The sequence below is a fragment of the Peromyscus californicus genome, unplaced genomic scaffold (assembly GCF_007827085.1).
Source record: "Peromyscus californicus insignis strain IS unplaced genomic scaffold, ASM782708v3 Scaffold_24__1_contigs__length_46423439, whole genome shotgun sequence".
Lineage (NCBI taxonomy): Eukaryota > Metazoa > Chordata > Mammalia > Rodentia > Cricetidae > Peromyscus > Peromyscus californicus.
The window spans coordinates 854,053-881,072 of record NW_026294535.1 but is presented as its reverse complement, the minus strand read 5'-3'; the positions used below and the strand labels follow the sequence as shown (position 1 = coordinate 881,072).

General features: G+C 45.6%; 1 protein-coding gene across 1 annotated transcript in view; it reads right to left on the bottom strand.

Annotated features, from left to right (window-relative positions):
- The window catches only part of CUNH12orf75 (chromosome unknown C12orf75 homolog), a 40,052-nt gene extending 22,050 nt beyond the window's left edge, over positions 1-18,002 (bottom strand). The window contains exons 1-2 of the mRNA XM_052752914.1: positions 17,833-18,002; positions 256-280 (exon numbers count right to left, since the gene is read on the bottom strand). Of these exons, the coding sequence (XP_052608874.1) occupies positions 256-280; positions 17,833-17,878 (71 nt within the window). The 5' untranslated portion in view covers positions 17,879-18,002. The remainder of the gene's footprint in view (positions 1-255; positions 281-17,832) is intronic.
- Positions 18,003-27,020: the final 9,018 nt, after the last annotated feature.

Below are 27,020 nucleotides of genomic sequence, written 5' to 3'. Positions count from 1 at the left end.
GACAGACAAACATATTCCTTCTTATTGACATGCTAAGTAAGAATGCCAGTGTAACTGAAGGACTAATACGAAAAGTCACAAACAGTAACATCCTTCAAATCATACTGAGCTGTCAATCAAATGATGTCTACAAGTGCACAGCACAGAAAATGTCCCATGTCTTTTCAGTCATATCTAGACTCCTAAAGGTCAGAATCATGAAAAACAGCCTTTCTCAGAGAGAGGGGTTATAATAACAAAATGTCAAGTACTTACGCATCTTTAACTGCTCCTGTTGGACCTAGGGGGAAATGAAAAAGATTTGCATTAATGTGATAGTACCTCTACAAATTAAGCCCAGTACCTAAATGGATTGAAATGTGTGTGCACATGCGTATGTATATGTGTGTGTGTTTGTATGTGTGTGTGTGTGTGTGAGAGAGAGAGAGGGGGGGGGGAGGGAGAGGGAGAGGGGGAGAGGGAGAGGGAGAGGGAGAGAGAGAGAGAGAGAGAGAGAGAGAGAGAGAGAGAGAGAGAGAGAGAGAGAGAGAGAGAGAGAGAGTGAGAGTATTTGAAGATGACACACAGCTCTGGCTGGCCTGGAACTCACTATGTAGACAAGGTTGGCTTCCAACTCACAGAGATCATCCTGCCTCTGCCTTCCAAGTACTGGGATTGGTTTGTGCCACTACATCTGGCTCAAAACTACTTTTAAAATAATGTTTAAAAAAAAAAAAACCTCTCCATCCATTTCACCATTTCACTGGTGTCTACTTTGAACTACTGGGGTCATACTACACACCAATCATGGAACAAGACAGAGGTGATGGACACAATGACGTAAGCCGTGTTGACACCAGTCTGGCCCCAGGACTCGGCTTTCCCTTGAGTCTAGCTACAGATCTCACACAGCCCAAGGCTCTTCTGTGCCCTGCAGTCACCTCTACCTGGAAGACTCAGACCTTGGTTCCTGCCCTTACTAGTTAAGACATCACATCCTCCTACAGCACTTGAGATCTAATTTTCCCTCTTGAATCAAACAAAAGCAAAAAGATTGCCCTTCTCAAAGGGAATAAAATGAGCTGTAAGAGTCACAGCATTTCCTAGAATGGAAGGTGTGCTTACAGAGTAGGTGAATAAATATGGAAGAGATACTGAATGCCATGGAACTAGACAGGGTTGAAACAAGTTCTGTGTCTTCCATATATATATGTAGTATGTACACATAAGTGTGTGTGTACGAGTGTGTGTGTGTGTGTGTGTGTGTGTGTGTGTATGTGTCTGTGTGTGTTGGGGGGAGGAAAAGGGGACAGACAGACAGACAAGCGGGCAGAGACACTTTGGAATTTAAAATCCTTTAAAGCATCACCCTAAAATTAAAAAATAAGACTATAATATCCGGCGACAGGGTATTTTGATCATACAAATAAATAATAAACAATGCCTCAGAAATGTGCAATTTCAGAGTTAAAACAAGCAGAGAATCTCAAAGAAAGACCAGAAAGAAATAATAACCTTCTTAGTTTTATTCATGGGAAGGGGAAAAGTGGTTTCCTGTTCCTTGTGGTGGGGGAGGGGACAGCCAGATGTGTGGGAAACTGTGATTCTCAGAGTCTTACAAAGAACACACATCTTGAGTCCACAGTTGCTGAACAGACATGGGACAATTGCAGATGGGCAAGCATCAGAAGTTTCCTGCGGCGTCTCAGAGGTGGTGCAGGGCAGGCTCAGCATAGAAGCAGAAGGCAACATTCTGACCCACATGGTGTCCGTGTCCTCGCTAATGTCTGTCGAACAGTCACTCAATCACTATGCTCCCGTGTCCAGTGAATGGGGACACCTTGGACAGACAGAGCAGCTTAGGGCACAGTGCAATAGCATGTGTGGACCAAGGTTTTTAAAAGGCTGAGCAGCTTAGGGCACAGTGCAATAGCATGTGTGGACCAAGGATTTTAAAAAGCTGAGCAGCTTAGGGCACAGTGCAATAGCACATGTGGACCAAGGATTTTAAAAAGCTGAGCAGCTTAGGGCACAGCACAATAGCATGTGTGGACCAAGGATTTTAAAAGCTGAGCAGCTTAGGGCACAGTGCAATAGCACATGTGGACCAAGGATTTTAAAAAGCTGAGCAGCTTAGGGCACAGTGCAATAGCATGTGTGGACCAAGGATTTTAAAAAGCTGAGCAGCTTAGGGCACAGCACAATAGCATGTGTGGACCAAGGATTTTAAAAGCTGAGCAGCTTAGGGCACAGTGCAATAGTACATGTGGACCAAGGTTTTTAAAAAGCTGAGCAGCTTAGGGCACAGTGCAATAGCATGTGTGGACCAAGGATTTTAAAAGCTGCAGCATGTTGTGTAATCAGTCAGTACTGGCTTCAATCAGCTACCAGGAACTCTCCATCTGCTTCACCCTGATTGCACCAGGCCTTGGGTGCCATTAGAGCGTCTCCCTGCTGGGCTCACTGCTGGGCAAGCTCACAGCAGGCTCAGTGGGAATGAGTGGTGTCACCTTCCAAAGGAGGGCCAGGCCTTTTTCTTCTCTAAGATGTGCCTCACTGGGAAAGGCAGATTGTGTTTAATGACTGTGGCTGGGGCGAGGGGGCACCGAGCCACACTACATCAAGTGCAGGCAGGATTGTAAAGCACACCTCATTTTCAGATGGGGAAGGAATCACGTCTCTGAGAAGCCAAGTAACAACCAGGGTAGGGAGAATATGACTCCACACATGCTTCTTTTCATAGTTTTTTTTTTCCTTAAAATAATTGTACAATGTTTGGAAACCTGAGACGAAATTATCAGAGTACATAGGTACTTGAAATGTGACATTTAAACCTACTTTATCCTAGAAAAGCGACAGATCATAAAATGATGAAAAAGACAAGTGGCTACCCTCCCTGTAGCCTTCCCATCCTGCTTTGCTTAATTACAATAAACTAGATCAAGATTTCTCATCTAATTTATGTCAAAAAATGCTTTGACAAGAATCATTCAGATAGTGGCAACCAAACCAAACCAAACCCTGTCGCTTTAAACCGTGTCTGCAAGTCATTTGATTTTTAATTGATTCAACAAATAAAGAGTGGTGCATCAACCTCCCCATGGGCCCCAGGTATCCCTCATCATCCCCAGAGATCCTTCAAACATCATGGATCTCTGTTAAAACAACCTCATTTTCCGCCAGACTGACTTGTCCCTGTTAAAACACAGCATTTGTGAGCTGATGTCACAGGCCTCGGAAAAGGCAAGGGATGGGGAGGGGCTGAAGAGACGGCTTAGCAGTTAAGACCACTTGTTACCCTTGTAGAGGACCCAGGTTCTATCACCTGTATCCACATGATGGTTCACAAACATCTATAACTCCAGTTCCAGGTGTTATGATACCTCCTGACCTCACAGGACACCAGGTAAGCATGGGTAATCACACATTTTCACATATCCACCTGACCAGTATTTAATTAAAGCTGCTTTAAATTTGGATTTAAACTGTGGTAGTGGTCTTATTCTCAGCTGATGGGATTAACATTTTCTGGAGCCCCGAGCAAGATTCAGACCACCCACCCAAATTCTAAAGCTGGACTTTCACTCCATCCGGAGTTGAGAGGCTTCTTCAGGAGGCATGAGCCTTGAGATGTTCCAAGGCTCCAAGGCTCCCTTCAGTTTGAGGACTATGGAAGTCAACTGCCACGCTGAGAAATGCAGCATCTACAGAGGTCCCTTGGTGAGTCACAGATTGGTTCTGTTCTGTGAGATCCCTAGCTGGGACATGGAGGGGGTTTGACAGGGCTCCACTATTCTCTCATCCAGGGCAAACAATGAGATGTTGCCTGCCCACCTGGGTCTGGTCGGTTAGAAAATTTTGTTTGTTTCCCATGGAAAGTTGTGTCTGTCTATTTCTTCAGAAAGTGGTGTCTGTCTGTGTTTTCTGGTGTGTCTGTAAGTGTTGTGGCAAACACGGAGCTGAGACAGAAATGGGTCGGATATTTTTGCTGTCTCTGTTGCCAGCCACCAGTCACCACCGCTGCCATGGCTGCATTTATGGCTGGGGCTCAGAATTTATCTCTGAGCTCTCTGGTCACTGGATTTGAGTTAGCAGGAGTTCAGAAGTCTTTTTGGTGTGGATGACATTAAAGTTGTTTTATACTGTTCTACTTTATTGGAAAGCTGGCTCTAGAGTTGGGTTATGGCTCTCCCTTCTCCAGACCCAGGCATATTTAAGAGTTTCCTCTATGTCCTGTGTCAGCTGATCCACCTGACACTGTGACAGAGGAAAGAAAGTGAAGCAGAACAGTCAAAACATTGGTCTATGTGAAAATAAATCTGTACCTCAAGATTTCTAAGTTTATATTATTGGGTATGGTTTAAAATCTGTGAAAAAAGTTGAAAAAAACTAGTAACACTGAGAGTTAATAGTTAAAAATCTATACATCTATGCATAGGCAATCTTAAAGGAACCATGTGGCATGATTCCATTTTGGGATATAAGCAAGACATTGACTGCCACCATCTTTAGGCAGCCACATGGCTGGCAGCCATCTTTGCTGATTGGAGAAGATGGATGTCATGTGATTTCACCACCATCTTGATTAAAGGTGACCACATGGTGTGGACTACCAATGAGGCAATAACAATTCTCCAAGATATTTTGGATTAGGATAGATTTTTGTATGATTTCTGTCCTGTCCTAGAAACAAGGTTTATGAAAGAATTTAAAAACAATGCTTGTTTAATAAGGTATTAAGGCTGCACCTCAATGCTTTCATATGCAAGAATGTACCTTGTGCTGGTGGCCAGACTTTATAACATAAGAGTCACCCAGGTGATATTGGTTTTAAAGACATGAAGGGGTCATGGGCAACAGCCAAGACTTACCAATGTGTGGCAGGGCTGGAGTTCCTAAAGAGAGCACAGTTGCACTGGTGGACCTTAGAAGTTTTGGAAATGCTGGTACCATGTGCTAGTCACCAGAAGCACCAGCCACAGTGAAATGGAGCAGGCTGAGACCTAGAAGGTAGCCTATGTATATGAGCCAAAGAGGTTATCCAAGCCCCTCGAGAAAACCTCAAGTTTGAATGAATCCCAGATCTTTGAATTGTTTGCACTGTTGGAGCTTGGTTTTGCCATACAGATTGTGGTTATGCCCTGTTTTCTCCCTCTTGAAGTAGAAAAAGGTACTTTATATTTCATATTGCAGGAGCACATGGTTGAGAGATTTTAAGCTTTTTTAAGAGGAAATTTTGGAGTTTTAAAGAAAATTTAAATAAAAAACTGGATTTTTTTTAAAGGAACGACTTTAAAAATATTTAAATTTAAAGGCTATGTGTAGTGGGTAGCCATTCCAGCTTTGATCTGTAAGTTCCAACCCCCATTGAGGCTTTGGCAACTGTCACGCCTACAAGGCGGGCCCAAGGGAGGACCCTGAAGACCCAAGATCCGGATGGGCCAGCTCTCTCTCTGTTCCGGGACCCTGGACGGTGGAGGTTGACCAAGCAGAGCTCCAGAGAACACCGCTGGACTGCGATACACCTTCCCCAGACCCCACGACCTACCTATCCCTTCATTTGTAAGTTACCCACTAAATAAATCTTCCTTTTAACTATGTGGAGTGGCCTTAATAATTTCACCAATATCTATGGAACATTTTAAGTTTATAAAATGTTTTATATTATTAATATTTGAACTTTTAAAAAGGTTAAAAATTAGGAACACAGCTATGAGCACCAAATACTAAACACTAGAAATTGGGATGTTCCTATCTTATGATGCAGTAGGATGATGATAAAAGTAGTCTGGCAAAGGGCTTGGAGCAGCTTCTCAACCTACAAGTCTCTACCCTTTGGGGTTGAAAGACCTTTTTACAGGGCCTTTAAAGTATTTAATGGAAAAACTTACTGTGACAGAGACCCCAGCTCCTAACAGTGACCCCACGGTCTCCAAAGAAGATGATGTGGCACCATGAGGATTCCACCTAGATTGTGGGAACGCTAACCACATGGCAAGAACACCGCAATGCCACACCTGCTGCCAGAACCTGGCCCAAACTGTGGACAAGCAGGACACTGGAGAGTGGACTGCCCACTTTGCCTAAACAAAATAAGGTCAGTGACCACCATGTTCCTTCTCCACAGGAAAAACTCTCAACTTATGGGCCTGGTGGCTAAGACTGATGTTGTCCTGGTCTCTGCCCCCAACATCATGGAGACCACAGCAGCCTGGGATGACTGTCTATGTAATGGACTGGTCTCTGTCATTTTAATTGATATAAAGGCCATTTGGATTATACTTTCTACTCGAATTTATCCTTCTCGGATCTCTGATGGTATTAATGGCTAGGTTAACTATAGCTTTGTCAGCTTAGCAGCAGCAGACAACCAGGTTCTTCCCCAAGGCTGCAGACAGCTTGTTAGCTCATTTCAGATGTAAAAATCAAGCCTTACTTTTTCTAGAGCTACTAGGTCTCCTGTTGAGAAAAGGCAGATAGGCTTGTCTTGCTAACAGGCTTCATATTAAAAGATAAACAGATCACTTAAGGAACATGCTTTGCAATGACTGTTCTCAGTAATAACTACTTGTGTCTCTAGTAAATGATTAGATGGAAAGAAAAATATCTATGTAAGTTTTGAAGGTCCAAGAAAATGTTTTAAGATGTATAAAGGTCTGAGGTTATGAAAGCTTAAGTTCTGAGGGTCTCAGAAAATGATTTAAGGTGTGTAAATGCAAGTTGTAAAAGTATAAGTGATTAAAGGAATGTGAAAATGGAAATGTTTCATATTTCTTTCCCCTTCCTATGCTATTGTTACACTAAGATTTCAAAAGTTCAGAGTTTTAGCATTGATCAATGGAGTTCTGATAAGCTGGCAAAGCACTGACTACCTACTGTTCAGTCACAAGCTCAAGATTTTAAATTCCTTCAGGTTGTCTTCTAAGTATAGACTTAAGGTGCTTCTCATCAGGCTAAAGATGTTGTCTAATCTGTATCTTGATCTCTGGACAGATGAAAAAATTTCATGCTTTTTAGCCCAAGCCTACAGCTTTTGCTAGGACTCAAAGGTGTGAGGCTACTCCTGCTGTTTTACAGACACCTGTTACCTGCTTTTTCTACAATGTGGATTTCAGTACATATTAGTAATGCTAATATATATAAAACTTTTATGTCTGTTTGTAAACTGAAAAATTCATGTGAGCTTCAGAGAACTGAGGACGTCATAAGACTTGGATCCACCTCTCACATGTCAAATGGACTCTAGATAAGTACAGCCTGCGTTTCCTCACCTGTCTATTCTTGAGGATGGGATCTCTCTCTCTCTCTCTCTCTCTCTCTCTCTCTCTCTCTCTCTCTCTCTCTCTCTCTCTCTCTCCTGGTCTTGGGACTCATCCCTTCCCCCAACTACCAGAACAATGGACCTGAAAGTTCCAAATGTAATATTTTCCTTTATGTTCCTAAATTTTAAACTTCTGTCCCTAGTCTATATCTCTCTCAGCAGATTTCTACTTGGCTGACAGACACCATCCAAGAATTAGCTGCTGACTACAACCTGTTCCAAATGACTGTGAGCCCTGGACTGGCTGAAAGCTGATGTGGACCAGTCCAGTCAATGTGATTTCTCCCTGTCTCTTCAGCTGGGTCAGAGAATCACATGTTTCTGATGAATGCCTCATTGCCTGAATTCCCTCTCCACCTCTGACTAACATTCCAGCTTCCCGGACCCTGACAACAACATCCTAGTTTCAGCAGGAAGTAGTTACAGAAGACAGTACTTCACTCCAACAGGCTGGAATATTAGCTCCAAAGGAAACTCTTTAGCATAGGGGACAAAAAGCTACCTATAGTGCCTATGGCATACCAGGAAAGATACCTGTTAAAAACAAATAGACCCAGATCTATCAACAGGTAGATTTATTAGCTGATATAGTTCTACAATATAATAGGGTACTCAACTTGCTCTATGTAAAATAAAGGTTATTGTATAGTTTTAAGAGAAAATTGTTTCTATATAAACCATTCAGAAATCATTAGAAATAATTTTGCTGTACTGAAAAAAAATCATTGCATAAAAGGGGACCTGAACATGAAGTAATTGACTGGTCCCCATTCTCATTTCCAGGCTCCTTGTAGATAGTAACTCTGATGTCAGCCATCACAAGGCCTTTGACCCTTCTGCTTATGCTAATTGATTTTGGCTCTTGCATCACTGATGCCTTAACTAAATGATAATTCCTGTCTGGGTACCATTAAGCTGATGTTTATCAAAACATAAACAGGTACCCATTACAGAGTCAAGAATTTGACTCAGGATACAACTCAAGTGGGGAATGTGAGAGTCAAAGTTACATTTTAAGTTTTAATTACTGTACCTTAGAGATCCATGAAGCAAAAATGCCTCTGATCTGTTAGCCCCTCGCCCAAGAACTGATAGTTCCTGACATGCTGGAGGCTATTGTTTATGGAGATAACAAGCCACATGTTTTCATTCCCCTAAACAAGTTTGTTTGACCCATCTGCACCAGATGAACTTGATCACATGTGGGTGGGAGGTACATAGGCAGGAAATATATCAGGAAATACACACTTGCCCCTGATTGGACCTGATGGAAAATACTTCAAGACACTGCAAACCATGACTCAGGGCCGTTTCCTGGGAACCTAAGTACAAACCTGGCCAGAGCCCATCTACCTGGCCAGTATTTAATTAAAGCTTGCTTCAAATTGGGCTTTAAGCTGTGGTAGTGGTCTTATTCTTGACCAGTGGGATTAACAGCAGCATCACTAAACTAATTAGTTAATTAATTATTTCACTTTGAGAAAGAAACTCATGGGAAGAAAATTCATATTTGGAGGGTCTACATTTACTGTGACATTCCAGGGACACAAACAAAATGTTATTCCTAGAGAACCATCAGGCCAGCAAGATAGCATATCAGCCTGGTAGCTGGAAGAAACATATATATTATCTTGGTTCCAATGGGCAGAGGCCCCTTTGAGGCTCCTCCATACAGAGTAAGTATGAAGAAGAATGAGTCAGGCTACCCATAATATTCTTAATATTGTTAAAATTTACACACTTGTTAATATAAGAAATTCCTCACACTAGCCAAAAGAATACTTCTCTTCCCTCTCACTCCAATATGAAGCATTGGGCAGCAAAAGTAGACCATATGCATTGCCAGGCAGGAGCATTGTCACCCAGCAACACCCCAGCCCAAGAGGTCTACCACTGAGCCACACCCCAGCCCAAGAGGTCCACCACTGAGCCACACCCCAGCCCAAGAGGTCCACCACTGAGCCACACCCCAGCCCAAGAGGTTCACCACTGAGCCACACCCCAGCCCAAGTGGTCCACCACTGAGCCACACTCCAGCCCAAGTGGTCCACCACTGAGCCACACTCCAGCACAACAGGTCTACCACTGAGCCACACCCCAGCACAACAGGTCTACCACTGAGCCACACTCCAGTCCCTTACCAGTTCTAAAAGAATGACATACATTTATTTTCACATTAGAAAAAGATCTAGTACAGCCTCACAAACCTTCTTAGAGTAAAAGCAATCAGAAACCCAAATACCTTTGGTACTTAGGGGAAAAGATAAAGAAGTGCAGAACGTCTCACTCTGTTTTCTAGAATAAAAATCCTGCTGAGAACTGTGTAATCTATAGAAAAATAAACTTTCTCTTTAATATTAACATTTTTTTTTCAAATCTGGTCCCTCTGACCAGCAATGGTTCTAAATCTAGATCATATTTTCAGTTTGGCCAAAGGAAATAAAACAACAGCTCATTAGTTCTAAACAATTTTTTGGTTTTTTTTTTAAAACAGTAAAAACAATACCAATTCATAAGCTGTATTTCTTCGAATAAAGAGGAGAAAATTTCAGGTCAATGTGTCCTAGAAATAGACAATTATGTCGATGAGTGTAGATGCTTTCACAAAAAAAATCCTTGTCTCTAGGTTGTCCTTCTTAGATACTTTAATTTTAGATTGGTAAAACAGAAAAATAAACAAAGGCGGGGCTAGGGGGATAGTGTAGTGGGCAGGAGAGCTTGCTACAAACCCATGTGGACCTGAGTTCAAATTCCCAGCACCACATAAGAGCAGGGTGTGGCCAAGTGTGGCTTCAACCCTAGCACTGGGGAGTTGGAGACAGGTGAATTCCTGGAGCTTGCCCTCCAGCCAAAAATGGGACTCAGCAGTAAAACTCTTGTCTAGCATGTGGGAACCCCTGGGTTGACTTCTGGACCCCTATACCCTTAGAAGGGCCAGACCCAAAAGGTGCTCTCCCTTCCATATTCTGTTTATTCACATTTTACAGATTGTTCAAAACCCATCAGGTCCCGCCTCTGGCAAGCAGGCTTTCCTGACTGTTCATGGTTTCAGCTCATTCCCCCAATTACTTCATCAGTCACAGTGTGCTCACACAATTTAGAACTTCATTTTCCATCTTATCTGTTTCCCAAACATACTCATTCATTCAAATAAATATTTTTAGAAAGCTAAAAAAAAAAATTCCATTGGAAGTTTTGAGGTTGAGGAGTTTGGGCAGATTGGCTGCACAAACGTAAGGAATTTGACCCATGTAGAAATCCGGGCACAGAAACACATGCCTGTAACCCCAGTTTTGTGGGGAAGTAGGGTCAGGGGTTCTTGGAAGTCAGTCTAGTTCAAACCTGCGCCCCAGGTTCAGGAAGACTGTCTTAAAAAGTAAGGTGCACGTGTCTCATCCCAGCTCTCGGGAGGCTGACGCCGGCAGAGTTCTGTGAGTTTGAGGCCAGCCTGGTCTACAGAGCGAGTTCCAGAACAGCTAGGGCTACATAGAGAAACCCTGTCTCTGGCTGGGGAGATGGGAGAGTAAGGTGTAAACCAATAGAGGAGGACTCCCAACATCTGGCCACCATATCTGTACATGTACACACATACACATACACACAAACACGCACACACAAATTAATTGACTAATTGATTGCTTGATTAAAATATAATTATTTAAGTTTAGAGATTGGTCTAGAAGCCAAGGATACTTCAATGAATAAAATATAAGGGGCTCTCAGGAGGATATTCCATGGGGGAGGGGAACACAAGAGACAAGAGATCACAAAACAGCAGCTCTCCAGCAAAACATGCTTCCCAGGGAAACCGAGGCACAGATGCTCACAGAGCAGAAGGAAGTGCCACCGGCCCTTCCAGCATCAGAGGCAGGAGGAGAGAGTGAGGTGAGACATAAATGACCACTGTGATGACATCATCAGGGTCTTCTACCATTTCCCACCAGGCATGGGCTAATGCTAAGCACCAGCAGCCTCGCGCCAACACCATCAAGCCATGTGCTGTCACCAGACAAGGCTGGACCTTTGTGGTTACATGAAAGGGGACACAATTCCTAGCTAACTGAGGGCAATGCGAGAACTAAATAATGGGGCCCGAAAGCATTCTATCAACTCCCCAGGTACACGGATAAAATGAGGTGATTGCTAAGCTCCTCCCTTCTGACTACTCTCATCTACAAATCAGAAGCATTGTGACAATAAACTGCCCACAGAATTAAGGCCAGATGGTTGCCCATTACCTACCTCTAGTAAAAATTACAGCTGGTTCAAATGTCATATACCAAATGCATCTAAAATAACTGCCCAGAAGGTAAAGAATTAGTCTGCACTGAAATGGAGCACTGCAGATATCTAGGAATGCTGGGACCTTTTTCACGTGCATGTGTGTGCATGTATATGCACACATGTTTGCATGTTCATGTGTATGGGTACACATGCATGTGGAAGCCCATGGTTGATATAGTGTCTTCCTCTCTACCTTATCACTGAGGCTAGCCAGCTCGCCTGTAACCCCAGCATTGGGGAGTAAGCTTACCTGTAATCCCAGAATTGTTGGGGGGCCATATACAGAGGCAAAAGGCTCATTGGGGTTTCCAGGCCAAAATAGAGAGCCCCAGGTTCAGAGAGAAACTTTGACTTAAAAAATAAAGCGGAGGGCCGGGCAGTGGTGGCACACACCTTTAATCCCAGCACTCGGGAGGCAGAGCCAGGCGGATCTCTATGAGTTCGAGGTCAGCCTGGTCTGCACAGTGAGATCTAGGACAGACACCAAAACTACATAGAACAACCCTGTCTCAATAAATAAATAAATAAATAAAGCAAAGAATGACAGAAAAAGATGGAAGAATCGCTAACTGGAGTTACAGGTGGCTGCCACACTCACCCAGTTCTTATGTGGGTTCCAATTCTCACACTCATATGGCAAATGCTCTAACCACTGAGCAATCTTCCCAGGCTCCCACTGGAACTTTTACAGGATTTTTCTGACTTACATAAAAAGGGATTTTCTGGCTTACATTCCAAAGACTCACTTAACAGGATATACCTATATGACTTGTATATGGGAGTGCACATGTGCATGTGGAGGTCAGAGGTCAGTCAACCTCAGGTGGTTTTCCTCAAGACTCATCTATCTTTATTCACAAGATCTCTCACTGGCCTGGAACTGACTAGGTACGGTGAAGTGGAGGCCAACAAGCAGCCGAGACCCTGCTGTCTCTGCACCCCCAGTGCTGGGGTCACGCATGCCACCAGCCTTTAGCTTTCTTTACATGGGTTCTGAGGATCAAACTCAGGTTTCAGGAATTGCAAGGCAAGCATTTTACCAGCTGAGCCAAATCCCCAGCCCTCTGTGTAATTTTTTCCATTTATTTATTTTATTTGGAGATAAGATCTCACTGTATAATCCTGGGCTGGCCTAGAACTTGCTATATAGCCCAGGCTAGCCTCAAAATCACAGGGATCCATCTGCCTCGCCTTTCTCTGCCTCCTGAGTGCTGGGATTAAAGGAATGTGCCTGGCCCACTCCATGATTTTTTTTAAAGAGATTGAGTAACCCCTGTGTTTGGGTGGGAGCTCCACCTCAACCCCTGGCACCCTGGCATCCCTAATACCCAAAGAGTCTGGAATGTTTGGAAGGAGTCTGGTGGAAGATCCACCTCAACTCCTCTCCCCATATCTTTCCCTAAACCCACCCCTTCAAAGTCCGCCAAACACAGCTCCTCCCCCAGAGAGGCTCAAGACCATTCCCACAGGGGATATAAGCAGCATCCCAGAACACAGACATGTGGTTCTTCCCATCTTGCGTCCCAGTTTCCTCTCTGCTCTGTTGGGGCCAGGGAATTGCCCAGGAGCGCTTTACCCATTAAACCTGGGCTTTCCAATTCAGTCTGATTCAGTTTGCTCCATCAGCGGAGAGGCCTTCAGGGGACCTAAAACTTACCACCCTGGACTTCAGTCTTTGCCTCCTGAGGGAAGAGCTGGAGGCCAAACACGCAGGAAGAGCTCCTGGCTGCTTGGGCAGGGGCACCCCCAAAGCTCCCTGTATTGGAATAAATACCCAAACACCTCCAGACAGACCACTTCATACAGAGGTTTCTCTGGAGACATGTGCTAAAACATCACAAAATGGAAAGCATAAGCAGCTGCCTTCGATAGCTCCGCGTTGGGAAAAATCAAATTCCTGCAGGGAGAAAATGCTCCTACCAAAACGTTAAGATGAGCTGTGCCTGAGAGTGATGGGGAAATTCTGAAACTCAGCATGTGGAGACTAAGGCAAGAGGATGAAGGGATCCACGATTAAATAGTAAATAGACAACTCCGCAGTGTGGTGGTTGGTACAGTGCTGGCCTAGCGTGTACAAAGGAACAAGATCCCAGTGGAATGGACAGCACTACAAGGGAAATATAAAAAACAAACCAAAAAGACCCTTAAAATGCAGAGCTCTTCCAGGCTGAAAAGGGTCTCACATCTGCATCAGCAGCTCAAGCCCTCCTCCAGGAGGCCTTCTCTGGTGAGCCCCGAATGCAGATTTTTCTCCGTGTATTCTACCGTACACTGCACTGCAATTGCTCTCTCACACTAAGCCTCCATGTTTAGCCCCTCAACAGCCAGAAAGCTTGACTCTATTCTCCAATCCTTTTTTGCTGGCTGCCCTACCCCATCTTAAAGTTTGCGGCAGAACACTCTGCCCAAAGACGTGGACCATGGGTAAGCTTGAAGTCAAGGCTGCAGGGGAACCTGAACCATGAAGAGGCTGTGATGTGTGTCCTTCTTCATGGCCAAGAGACCACATACTGCCGCTTCTGCACTAACGTGGTGTGTAGACTACTCACATGCAGCCCACGACTACATACCAATCTGTTATATCAGCCAAGTTCACTAGGCCACGGCCAAGAAAGGCGATGGTCCAGACAGCTTCGAGAAAAGAGAAATAGTTATCTGGATCTGCCTGAATATGTAGGGAATAAAGTGGGGTTTGTTTGAGGCTAGCCCAATGAGCATAACAAGTTCCAAGTTTCAAGTGAGCCAGAGATACACGGTGGGACTGTCTCAAAAAAAAATTAAAATGATGTTTATAATGATGATCTCAGGCCTGTTGAGACAAAAGTAGATTTGTCATTTTCTTGTAGAAAAATATTCACAGAAGCCATCTTCTTTTCAACATACTAATAACTTTTTACTGCAGTATAATAATCTCATTTTACAGTGTTTCCCTCCATTATCTGATTTGAGTTTCACACTGACCCTAGGACACAGGGTACATCCAGTTATCCCCAACAATATAGATAAAGGAACCAGGGCTCAGGAAGCAAAGTGAAATGTCCGCAGCAACACAGCCAGGAAGAGCATCACAGCCAAGTGAGCCTGAACCCCCGGGTCCAAGGTCACCAGCGCTCCTTCATCTCTCTCTGCCTTTTTAATTATTTAACTTTTTTCAGTGTGGCTCCTGAAAAGTATGAAATATTGAAAGCAGGATTTCTGGGACATTTTAGAAGCTGTGCTCTGTTCATACCTAGAGGTCTGGGACATCATCATCTATTCACTGAATCTCACAGGCTTGGGACAGGTTTGCAGCCTGGTCATTAGGGACTGTGACACCAAAGTCACAGCTCACAGTTGGGACCGATTTATCTCTGTGTTAGGGCATTCCTTTCCTGCCTTTCTAGCTCTCATCTTGATGCATTCCCTTTCAGAAACTAAAAGTCCTACCGCCAGCTGACAAACAGAAAATAACAATGACTGAATCCTGAAACCAGCCAGCTGGACACACAGGCTGGTGGGTATTTGGGAACAACTTCTCAAAGCCAAGGGCAGAGCCTGCTTAGAGATGATGCAGACACACCCACTCACGGTGCCTTCCTTGCCCGTGAACAGCGTGTACGCCCTACCCTGCTCTCTCTGAACGTAAAGTAATTTTCAGTGAAGAGCAAGTCAGAGAACAGCATGCTCTCGCGTGTTCGTCCTTCACAAACAAAAGCGATCGTTAAGGACATGCACTTGGAAGGATTTTTTTTTTCTTCAGTGTAACTATATTTTCCTTTACCCAACAAGAGATCTATTCAAGAAGAAAAAAAAAAGCCAATCGAATATTTGTAAAGAGAATCACACCCCCCTCCCCAGAAATAGTATGCTTTTTTTCTTAAGATGCAGTTCTGGCTGCCTGGAACTCCTCATATAGACCAGGCTGGCCATGAACTTGGAGCGAACCTTCTGCCCCGGTCTCCTGAGTCAGGATTACAGGCACAGATTACCAACACTGGCAGAAGAAACAGGATTCGTGGTTTGTTGGGGTTGGGGGGGGGCACGTTTGTTTGTTTGTTTTTGAGATAGCTTGAACCCACTACAAAGTGAGGGACGGCTGAGGATGACCTTGAACTTCTGATCTTCCTGCTTCACAGACCCACACCCCATGCTCAGTTTATGGGGTGCTGAAGATAGACCCCAGGGCTCTGTGTGTGCTAGGCAGGTACTCTCTCAACTGAGCTACATCTTCGGCCCCGAATACAATTTCTAGACTGCTTGGCCACACTACCACTGAAATGCAATTTGTACCTAATCATGGGTCCAGTTTTCACTTAACAGTGGTATTTCTCCCTCTACCCCAAAAATTTGACAAGGGGTCTGTTAATGAAAATGTAAAAACATAGGGAAGTTAGAAACGTTGCTGGTCTTGCAGAGGACCCAAGTTTGGCTTCCAGCACCAACATGGTGGCTCACAACAGCTTGTAACTAAAGTCCTGGGGAGTGTGGTGCCCTCTTGTGGTTTCTCAGGCACCTGCATGCACATAGCACAGACAGACTCACAGACACATAAATAAAAATAAAAATAAATTCTTTTTAAAAATGTAATGCACTAAACTTGCTCCACTTTTAAGGAAATCTGTTATGGAACCTTCTTCCAGTTTTTGTGGGGTTTTTTGTTGTTGTTTTGTTTTTTGTTTTTTGACATTCTCAACCTTTTTTTTTTTTTTTCCAGCCTAGCACATATGCAATAGGTTTATATGGGACCTGGACACAAACAATTGTTGAGGCTGTGATACTTTCCCGATTTCCACCTTGCAAGGAAGCTCAGCCACTCCTGGCTCGAATTCTGCTCTCATCCGCATATGACACTAAGCTGAGTCACTGCTGTAGGAAATCTAAGACTAGTTCCCAGTGGCTGTCTACATAACACAGAGGCAGACCTTAACTCAAGACAGTGAAGGCCATACGGGACAGATAACTTTCCTGGGCCTAGACTTTCAAGTGTCTTAGTTGTGGCTCTTCAAACAGTCCGCAAGTATGACACCGACAGCCAAAAAGGATAGACCAAATTAATGGTCAATGATCTGGGCAGATTTCCATGCTGGCTCCCATCGTACAAATGCTGCAAGTTTAGTCAGGCTTGCTATTGTAGGCCTTTCATCCCGGCTCATGAGAGGCTGGTCCTGGAGAACTGCAAGTTAAAAGCCAACCTGCACAGCCGAGTGAGGTCAGGGCAAGTCTGGACAACTATCACAAAATAAAAAGTAATACAGGGAATAACGGCTCCATCGTCAAAGTCCTGCCCAACATGTGCAATATCAGACCTTGAGTTCAAATCTGAGTTCTTCAATCAACGAAAATAATAATTGTAATAATGATGATGATGATGATGATGATGATGATGATGATGACTGCCAAGCCTCAAGGTCTTGACTAAGGGAACTGACAACCCTAAGGTTTCAAAGTCATTAGCAGGGCATCCTCATCAGCTTGATAAACAGTGCAGGGTCAGAGCTCTATTTGCACTTGCTGATTAGGGTGGACTGTGGCATGATGACTGAATTCAGCGAGAGAAGCCAGGGAATCCTGTCCAAAAAGACGCTAAAATACGTCAGCAGAGAATACCCCTAAACAAAGCCAACATTGGCTATTTTAATCAGAGTACTGAATCTTACAGTAAGTCACTTGATACAAAGCCTGGCTTAGCCAGGGAATCTCGAAGCCCTGCCCTGCCAATCAACGAAATGAAGCAGCGCATAGACAAGTTTGGATACATGAAAATATATCAGTAGAGAGGCCCATGCTGAAGCTCTATCACTCGAATCGGAGCACCTAGCTACGGTAGCTTCTCAGTGGGAGCCTAAGCGCGCAGCCGGGTGGATCTTAAGCAAGCAGACCCACAGGATGCGTTCGTTTCTGGAGCCACTGGCACTCGGCCCCACCCCCATCCCCAGAAAAGTCCTGACTCGCTCAGATGCACTTTTCCAGGTGCAGGGTCTGGGAGCCAAGGGGTCGGGGGCGTAGCCTGGAGGCGCGCCAGGGAAAGGGGAGGTGAGGGACCCGAGACAGGTCCCCAGAAGGGTGCAGAGCTCGGCTGCAGGACCCAGGCGACAGTCCTCGCTGAATTCGGGAGTGACCGCCCCCGCACGGGGCACCGGCTCCCTCTCGGTCTTTCCAGAAGCAAGGGGAACGCTCCAGTCTGGAAAATGGGGTTGGGGCGAGGGACCCGAGCGCCCCCCGCTGCGGCCGCCTCTCCCGCGGGACCCACGCCCCGCCGCCCCGCTTACCTCGGCCCGCGCCCCCGCTGGTGGCCGTGGAGTTCCCGCAACCCATCGCGCCGCCCGCCCGCGGGGAAGCTGCACTCCGGACCTCACCGCCGCCGCAGGTCCCGGAGGCGGAGACCCAGACGGAGGAGGCGCCGGGGACTAGGGACAGCCCTAGCCCCGCCCCGCGCGGGGACCCCCACGGACCCACCCGTCACCGCGGCAACCGCCGTGTCCACCAATCCGCAGCCTCCTGCGCGCTCCTCGGCCGGGCATTGGTGGTAGCTCAGAGGGGGCGGGAGTTTAAAGTGGGGTTTAGGGTACCAGGTGGAGGCCGAGGGCGTGGTCCGCAGCAGGATCACTAAGCCTGGGATGCTCACCAGCCCGCCCTCCTTGCGCTGCGCCTTCCCTTTTCTTGCCTCACGTCCCCTCTCTGTCCCCAGGATGTGTAGAGGAGAGGGGCGTGACAGGGAACATCTGCTTTGAGCATTGTGGATGCCTGTCTAGTAAGGCTAAGGTTGACAGACTAAACGGTGTTCAGATCTGAAGACGGAAACCCAAACCTTTCCTGCTTTCCAAGAAAGCGGAAAAAGCTCGGTCCCCAAAACCTCATCCCCTAGAAAACCCACTTCCTCCACCCCCAGGTTGATCAGACCCACGTCCTCCTCAAAATCAGTGTCTCCCAGACCTGAAACTGGAGGCTCACCCTGCTTTCTGATTTAAGGCAGAGCTGCGAATGTCCATGGTCCCGTTCGACCTAACTGTTGGGCACGTGTAACTGGGATCACAGCCCCTGCTGTGCCCTCTGACAGCTGTGTGGCTTCAGAGTGGTAGAATCAAAGATGTGTGTAAACTACTGGCTCAACGCCTGTGCCCGGTCAACGTCAGCTGCTATTATGGATCCCGGACTATTGAGCAGGAATACAAATTCCTTAAAGATGAGGATCCTCCGTTTCTTACTGTCCGCCTGGCTCACAGTGCAGAATCAATAAACCCATTGAGAGGTGAACTCAAGCCAGGAAATAATGCTCCATTTTAAACTCGCCTGGTATTTATAGAAAGCCCAGTATGTGCCAAGTTCTTTGCTAAGTTCTGGGGTTACAAACACAAGGGAGACAGTCTCCTCAGAGGGACGAGTATAAACAAATTAGCTACATTGCAACGGGGACACCAACAGAGTGATTCAGGGAGGGAAGGTTTAACACTGTAGATGCCTGGTGGAAATACATAGACCAGAAGCTCAGGTGGACTTCTGAACACGGCCTTTGTGATACCAGGCCTTGGGAACCCTGTTATTCAGGATATGAGAGATGCTGCCACCTCCATTTGAAACTTAGGCATCTGTGATCTTGGGATGAGATGCTGTTTATTCTTGGACAAAATGGGGGCACTTTTTAGTTGGCTTCTGGAAGAGAGCTATGTATTACTTTTCTTTTCTAGTCGTTGTGATAAAACACTTGACAAGCAGTGACTTAAGAAGCCAAGGTTTTATTCTGACTGATGGTTAGATGGGAATAGAGTCCATTTTGGTGGGGAAGGGTTGGTGGTAAGAGTGCATGAGACTCTTACAAGCCTTAGGAACAATGGCCTTTCTCAGTCAACTGGGCTTGACCCAGGGGCCTAAGATATCAGATACTTACCATCACCAAATATCCACCAGCGAGCCCAGGGTCATTGTCTTATGCCAATAAAGATTAAAGATGTAGACACTTGAAGGAGTGAGAAGGTGAACTTTATTAAGAGATATACAGAACAGTAAGAAATTAAGGGAAAATGAGGCAGGCCCCCAAGATGTGTTTAGTTAAAAGAGCAAGTAGAGCTCTCAGCATTACTGCTGGCCCTGCAGATGTCCTAAAATGCACATTATTCTAAGGTCCCTCTGCCCTCACAGCTACCAAGAAGTAGCAGCAGTGTCTGTCTCTTGTCTACCAGATAGATAGTCTGGTATCTCATGGAAGCTATCTAGCCAGATTACCAAAGCTGCTCTTGTTTCTCGTGGCTTGTCTGACTGAGTCTTATCAAGTCCTCTTGACTGTCCTAGCTACACGTGTCTCTGTCTCTCGTGCTAGGTGTTCCTGGCTTTACTGTTGCAAACCTCACATTCCATTTGAACATCCGTTCCCACTGTAACATATGTGCGTCACTTGGAGTTGCACCATGAGCCCTTTTCCCTTTGGCCTACTCTGAACTAAACTGCTGCCTCAGGTGACTGGTCTCACTGGGTCAGCAGAGAGCAGACAGGAAAAGAGGCTGGGCTGTAAGATAACCTCAGGGCCTGCACCCTATGACCCACTTCCTCCAGCAAGTCTCCGCCTCTTAAAGGTCCCACAGCCTTCCAAAGTAACACCCCACCTGAGACCGAACCACAGTGTACTGGTTTCCTCCTTGGCCTCCGCTGTCTGGGTTCAGTGGCCACCCTTGAATAAATCCTACATTAGAGGGGTGGGACCACTACCAGCGAGCCAGAGGAATGGCTGTTCCTTAGTTCTATGGTCTCTGACACTGGACTTCATTCCAGAGACACCTGTGAGAACAATGAAAGCAGACCAGGAGATCCAGAAACTGGCCCAATATCCCCAGCTAGTCCTCTGCAGTATCCACTCAGTGTGGTGGCACAGTACAGCAATACCACCCAGGTTCTAACTGAAGATGAGAGACGCAAAACACGACCTTGCAGTAATCTTGTCTAGGTACTGCCAATGAGTCACTACATGAACAGAGAGCATGCCCTGTCCTGGCAGTATGAGCGGCTGCTGCCACCTTACAACTGCTGATAGTTTGTTTCTAGGTCTAGTCTTCCTGTCCTACTTAGGAGGTGTATTCAGAACATCCATGGGATTGTTCCTGCTTCCTGACAATATCCAACCCAGAAAAAATAAAATCCTGCTTCCTAAATCCCAGCAAAATGACTGTTAAAAGCCTTAGGAGGAACAGAAACCTAAAGTTCTAGTAAGTTCCTGTAAATTCTTGCCTCACAACCTCTTATGGATGGCTCTCCCTGCAGCTAGTGTACGCGCGCGCGTGTGTGTGTGTGTGTGTGTGTGTGTGTGTGTGTGTGTGTGTGTGTGTGTGAGAGCGAGAGAGAGAGAGAGCGAGAGAGAGAGAGAGCAGTCATAGACCAACCTGCTCAACTACAGATGTGTTCATGCAGCTATTTTGTGGGGGGGGGGGGGGGGGTGAGACAAAGAGCAGTCATAGACCAACCTGCTCAACTACAGATACGCTCCTGGGGATCTTTAGAAGGATGTAACTGACCCTTGTACTCCACCTGAAAAGGTTGTAGCGTGTGTAATCTTTCCATTCTTCTGACAAACACTGCTCAGTATCTCCTTCAGGGCAAGTCATCCCTCTACATGAATCAGAGGAGGCTGTGAGCAAGACAGAGGGAAAAAATCTAGGGACAGCAGATGAAGTCAAACCAAATGAGGCAATTTCAGACCCTAGAAATTCAATGGAAAAAGTACAGCAAGTCGCTGGAATAGAGGCTCAGGATGGAGGGAGAAGTGGCACCGTTTTGAGTAGGTGGTCACAGAGGCACGGGTATTTAGAGAGTCTGATGGATGAGAATCAGACCCCAAGATCCATGAAAAGAAAAGAAGGAGGAGTGTGAAGCCCTGAGGACAGAGAGTGCTGAGTATGCTCCTTCAGTAGAGAAACTCGTCCAGGAGACCAGGCTAGAGGCCAGGTGAGGACAGGAGCAGGGGCTGGGGGCTGGGGAGCAGGGGATAGGGGCTGGGGAACAGGAGGTGGGGGCTGGGCAGCAGGGGATAGGGCCTGGGCAGCAGGGGGTGGGGGCTGGGGAGCAGGGGGTGGGGGCTGGGGAGCAGGGGATAGGGGCTGGGAAACAGGGGATGGGGCTGGGAAACAAGGGGCAGGGGCTTGGGAGCAGGCATGACCTCATGCAGCTAGTACAGGTGAGGTAGGCAAGGGGCAGTGAAGGATCATTTGACAGACAATGCATGAAAAGTTCCGAAGGGATGAAATATGAAGGGAAGAGCAAACACAGTGCCTTTCATCCCCCCTTTAGGGATGTGTTTGTTTTGTTGTATCTTGTCATCTTGTAGATAAAGGTTTGCTGCATTTGGAATGCTTCTAAACATAATTAGTCCAAAGAAAATCATTACTGCACGCCCCGTTTGCCAGCTTCTTTCTCTGTGGTGGGAAAACCACACCATCCAGCCGTGGTTTCCTGCCTTTGAACAGCAACTGCTTTGCGCAAAGGAGAGAAAAGATTTTGAGTCTGTTGAGTAGGAGACAGGAAGGTGTGAGGCACAGGAAGTCTGTTTTTCTGATTCTCCTCCCCAGACAGGACTCCCCACCATGCTGGAGGGCTTGGATTTTGTTTACATTTTTCTTCCTCTGTTGACAAGTTGCAAGATGGCTGCCTTGGCCGCTGTGAATGTAAGACACTCTGTAAATCAGAGTTCCTATTCTGTGTACACTTCAAAGTCAGGAGACCCCAGCACACTTCTCCATCATTCTTCTGAGGGATCCTCAGAAGGTCAGTAGCCTAACGCTGGGCCCCAATGTCTCTCATTCATCTTGTCATCTCTCCAGTGGTACCATCTCACACCCTCACAAGGAAAAGCACGAACATGGCGTGTGAAGCTATGTTAGAGAACCAGGGACACCACGCTCATATCATGATGATATGTGATTAAAATTGTCCTGATTTGGGCCCGGAGAGAGGGTTTGGTGTGAAGAACACTTGGTGTCCTTGCAGAGGACCCAGGTTCACTTCCCCCCACACACATGGCTGCTCACAAACATTCATGAGCCCAGTTCCAGGTGAAGGAGGATTCAGTTCCAAGAACACACATACATGGTACTCACAACTATCCAACTCCACTTCCAGGGAATCCAATGTCCTCTTGTGACCTCCATGGGCACCAGACACGTACATGGTGCACATACATGCAGGCAAAGCATTCATGAACATAAATAAAAATAAATAAATGCTTTTAAATGTTTTAATGTTCTATTTTGTTACTGGTTATTGGTAAGCTCTCACTGTGCTTTCTTTTAAACTCTAGTGCTTGCACACATGTATACATGAGCATGTGTGTGCGTGTATGCACGTGTGTGTGTGTGTGTGTGTGTGTGTGTGTGTGTGTGTGTGTGTGTATACCATATATGAAAAACATAGACAAAAGAGCTGTGCTTTCAGGCATCCACAGGAGTCTTCGATAAGATAAACATAGATATGGCAACTACTGCAGTTGATTTAGACGGAGGATTGTTTGAGACAGGGTCTTGTGTAACCCAGGCTTCTCTCAAGTTTGCTCTAGCTCAAGGCTGACCTTGAACTTCTGGTCTTCTCTAGCCTCCCAAGGGTTTGGATTTCAGGCTTCTCCACCACACTCAGCTTCTACCGCCGGCACAAACTCAACGCCACCTGTTCTAAACCACATGCTACTCTCTCCAGACTCAAATTCCCAAAGGGAAGGCCCAAGGTGAATGCTTTCTGAGGTCAGGAAGAAAGACAAGCTGTCATCCCTTAAATCAAAATGTTAGAGGACCAATGGTGACTTAAACAGGACAAGACAATCTTCCCAAACCATTAAAAAAAATGTTCATTTTCTGGGTAGTTAAAAAGGCTGTTGCCCCATAGTGTGTAATGTTGATTTAAGAACACTGACTCTAGTACTGTCGTCTGAGCATGAGGAAACCGAGGCCCACAGAAGTCTCACTTACGGTTGACCCCTCATTCAGAGCAAGAACTTGAACCCAGAATCTCCTGCGACTTGTCCACTCAGACTGTGTGACTGCTGAAAGTGAGAAGGAAACAAATGGGAGCACCCATCCAGGCACAGGAAGTCCTTCCCTTGGCATTTCCTCCACTGCAGAGAAGCTCCTCGGGTATAAATCTGATTAAATCACCACTTCCTGCTCTCCTTACATCTTCTCTAGCTCCCCATGGTTCTTAGGAGCAAAATGAAAGTGCCTAGCTGGGCGATAAGCTCATATCCATTTCTCCTTCCTCCCATCATCTTTTAGCTCCTTAGACTCTCCATACGCTCCCACCACTGTGCCTCAACACAAAGCTGTCTCCTGCCTGGAATATCTGTCCCTCTCCTCTTCATCAGATTAACTTCTGCTCACACTTCAAGCTTTGCTCGGGAGTTATTTCTTCTGAAAAACTTTGTCTCACCTTCCCAGTGACAGCTTGAACCTGAGGGCGGTGTGCATTCCTGTCAGTGTGTGACTCTGTTTCTCCCAGTGGATGCCAAGACCAGGCTGGTTGGCTTCTCTGTGGTCTCACCAGCATGTTGCCAAGCAAGGCAGGACCTCAATAGTGGAGGAGAGCCTTTATCTGGCTCCCACCAAGGCCACTTTCTAGAGGAGACAGACAAGAAAACAAAGAAATACAAATAATGACCTTAAACCACCTTGTTAGGATGAGCGCATGGGAGGTATTTGGCCACACACAGGGCTAAGATTGGGAATACAAGGTCAGAAAGCCCTCAGGTAGCGAAGGGGACATTTAAAGAGACATCTGAGGATTCAAGGAGCTAGATCAACAGTTCTTAAAGCTCCTTGGCTCTTTTTTAATCAAATGATGCACACACACACACACACACACACACACACACACACACACACACACCCCAGCAGAATCCAGGATGCAAAGTTTAGAACCATAGCCCAGGTAGATCCTGAGAATGGAGAAAAGGGACCTGGGAAGTCATCAGAGTTCTGACATGAGATGCCTGCTGGGATTCCATTTCAATCCTACAATGTCTACTTTGTCCCTATGGTTTGCCATTTCAGAAAGGAAAAGAGGAAAGTGGAGACCCAAACTAGGCAGTAGACCCCCTCACCAAGCATCTATATCCTCGTATCACCAGCCCCCACAAGTTTGCAAAGCATAAATTAGTCAATGTGAAGTGTATGCCTCAGTGGCATTTAGCACATCCTCAATGTTGTGCTTCCAAAGTCGCAATCTAATTCCAGAACATATCCACCTCCCCCAAAGGAAGCCTGGAACCCACCTACTGTGGGATGTCTTTCTGTATGCTGTGAATATATGTTGTTCCCATTGGTTAAGAAAGAAGCTGTTCTAGCCTATAGTGAGTCAGGTTATAGCCAGGCAGGAAATCCAGGAGAGAGACAGGAAGAGGAAGGGCTAAGTCAGGAGTCACCAGCCAGACACAGAGGAAGCAAGATGACAAGTCAGAACTGAGAAAAGGTACCAAGCCACGTGGCTAAATATAGATAAGAATTATGGGTTAATTTAAGTATTAGAGCTAGTCAGTAATAAGCTTGAGCTAATGGCCTAGCAGTTATAATTAATATAAGCTTCTGAGTGATTATTTTATAAGCAGGCTGCGGGAACTCGGGGTAGGGTGGGACTGGAGAAAACTTTCGACTACACCACCAAGCAATCATACCCCACCCTTCACTCCACACTCACTAATCCACTTTCTGTCTTGATGGATTTGCCTGGTCTGGGTGTTTCATACAAGTAGAGACGCTGCTACATTTTACACGTGGATCATGTGGAATTTATACCCTATCAAAGCTGTATATTGTTTGTGCTCCTATGAACTCACTGACTCTCAGGGCAAACTAAGATCTGGAGTGAGAGGTTTGTTCACAGTCACTGGGCTTCTCTAACAGGGGAGTGAAGAGAGGAAAGGAGGGATGGTTCCCAGCAGGCAGCTAGACAAACCCATTGCCTGGCACCTACTCAGCACCTAGATAAGGTTTAGCACTCTTGTAAAGTAAATGACATCATGTCCTTTTCCTGGAAGTAAATTACTTGGGAAATATCTTCATTCCTTTCTGAGGCATTGAGAGCATGTTTGCCTAGGCACTGGATGCTCACCATATAATAGGCATCTATTAGCCCATGTAAGTGATTCAAACCAAGGACAGGAATGAATTTGCCTGAACATTTTTTGTTTCCTTTTTTAAATTTTAGCTCTTGGTTACATTAAAAATTGTGCATGCATGTGGTTACAGTGTTGTATTTCAAGACATGTGTACATCATATAATGTTTAAGTCATGATAAATGTACCGGTTTCCTCACTCACAGAATGGAACACATTTAAAATCTTCTATTCCAGTGGTGGAGCATGCCTTTGATCCCAGCACTCGGGAGGCAGAGGCAGAGGCAGGCAGATCTCTGAGTTCCAGACAGCCAGGGCTACACAGAGAAACCCTGTCTTTAAAAAAAAAATCTTTTATTCTAATTTCCATTTATACATTTTGACATGTTATTGTGGAAGATTTGAAATATGGCTGGATAATTTTTGATGATTAAAAAAGGTATGAAAACTCTATAAACTTGTCTATGTAATACATATATGTGTGTGTCCATTAACAAATTTAGTATCCAGCTACAACTATTTACTGAATGTAGACTTTTCTTTCAAATCTCATTTTAAGCTCTAATATTTAAAGAGCAAAATACTATGAAATCTTAAAAGCAGCCAGAGGACCAGCTGGAATGCACATGCACTAAAGTCTTTATCACAGTGTTTTGTCATTTTATAAGTTCAGTTTTCAAAAACCGATTTTAACAGCTGCATATTCGTCTCTCTAAGCGGGACAAGAAAAGAAACTTGGTCCTGAAATTCTGGAACACACGTTTCTCCCGGAAAGTCCTCCTCTCTCAAAGGACTCCCTCCCCCTGCATCCTTATTTCATAAGCTACTTTAAAGGAGACCAAGAGAACGGCATTCTCACCCCTCTTGATTGCCTTACAAGTGGGTTTTCAAATGCATGTGATGGAGTCTTCCTTCGGCTGCCACACCCTCGTCAGCCGAGTTTTGGGAGCTGCGTGGAAATCAGTCAAACGTTTATGCTAGAATCTTATAAATTCGCCTCACACAGCCAGAATGTCTATCGTGTCTGTGTTGCTAATTGGCCTATGAAATGGCTCTGTTGCCATGACTAAGTAAACAATGTTCGGGGACAGTGATGATTAAATTGCTCGGAAGGGAGGAAGGAAAGGTGGAGAGCTGCCACTGAGTCATTAGCAGAAGGCATTTGGAGCCCTGAGTCGGGAACCTGGATTTAGAGGGATTTCCGAAGGAAGCAATTTCCGAATTTAGGCAGGTCCTGTGAGCAGAGGCGACAGGGCGGGGTGTAGAGGCATAATGAGGACATCTTTCTCGAATCTGAAATGCTACAGCAGATGTCGGAGAGCATAAAAGGACATTGATGTTAAACTGCTGCAGTGTCCCCAAGCTTAGGGACCTTAAAA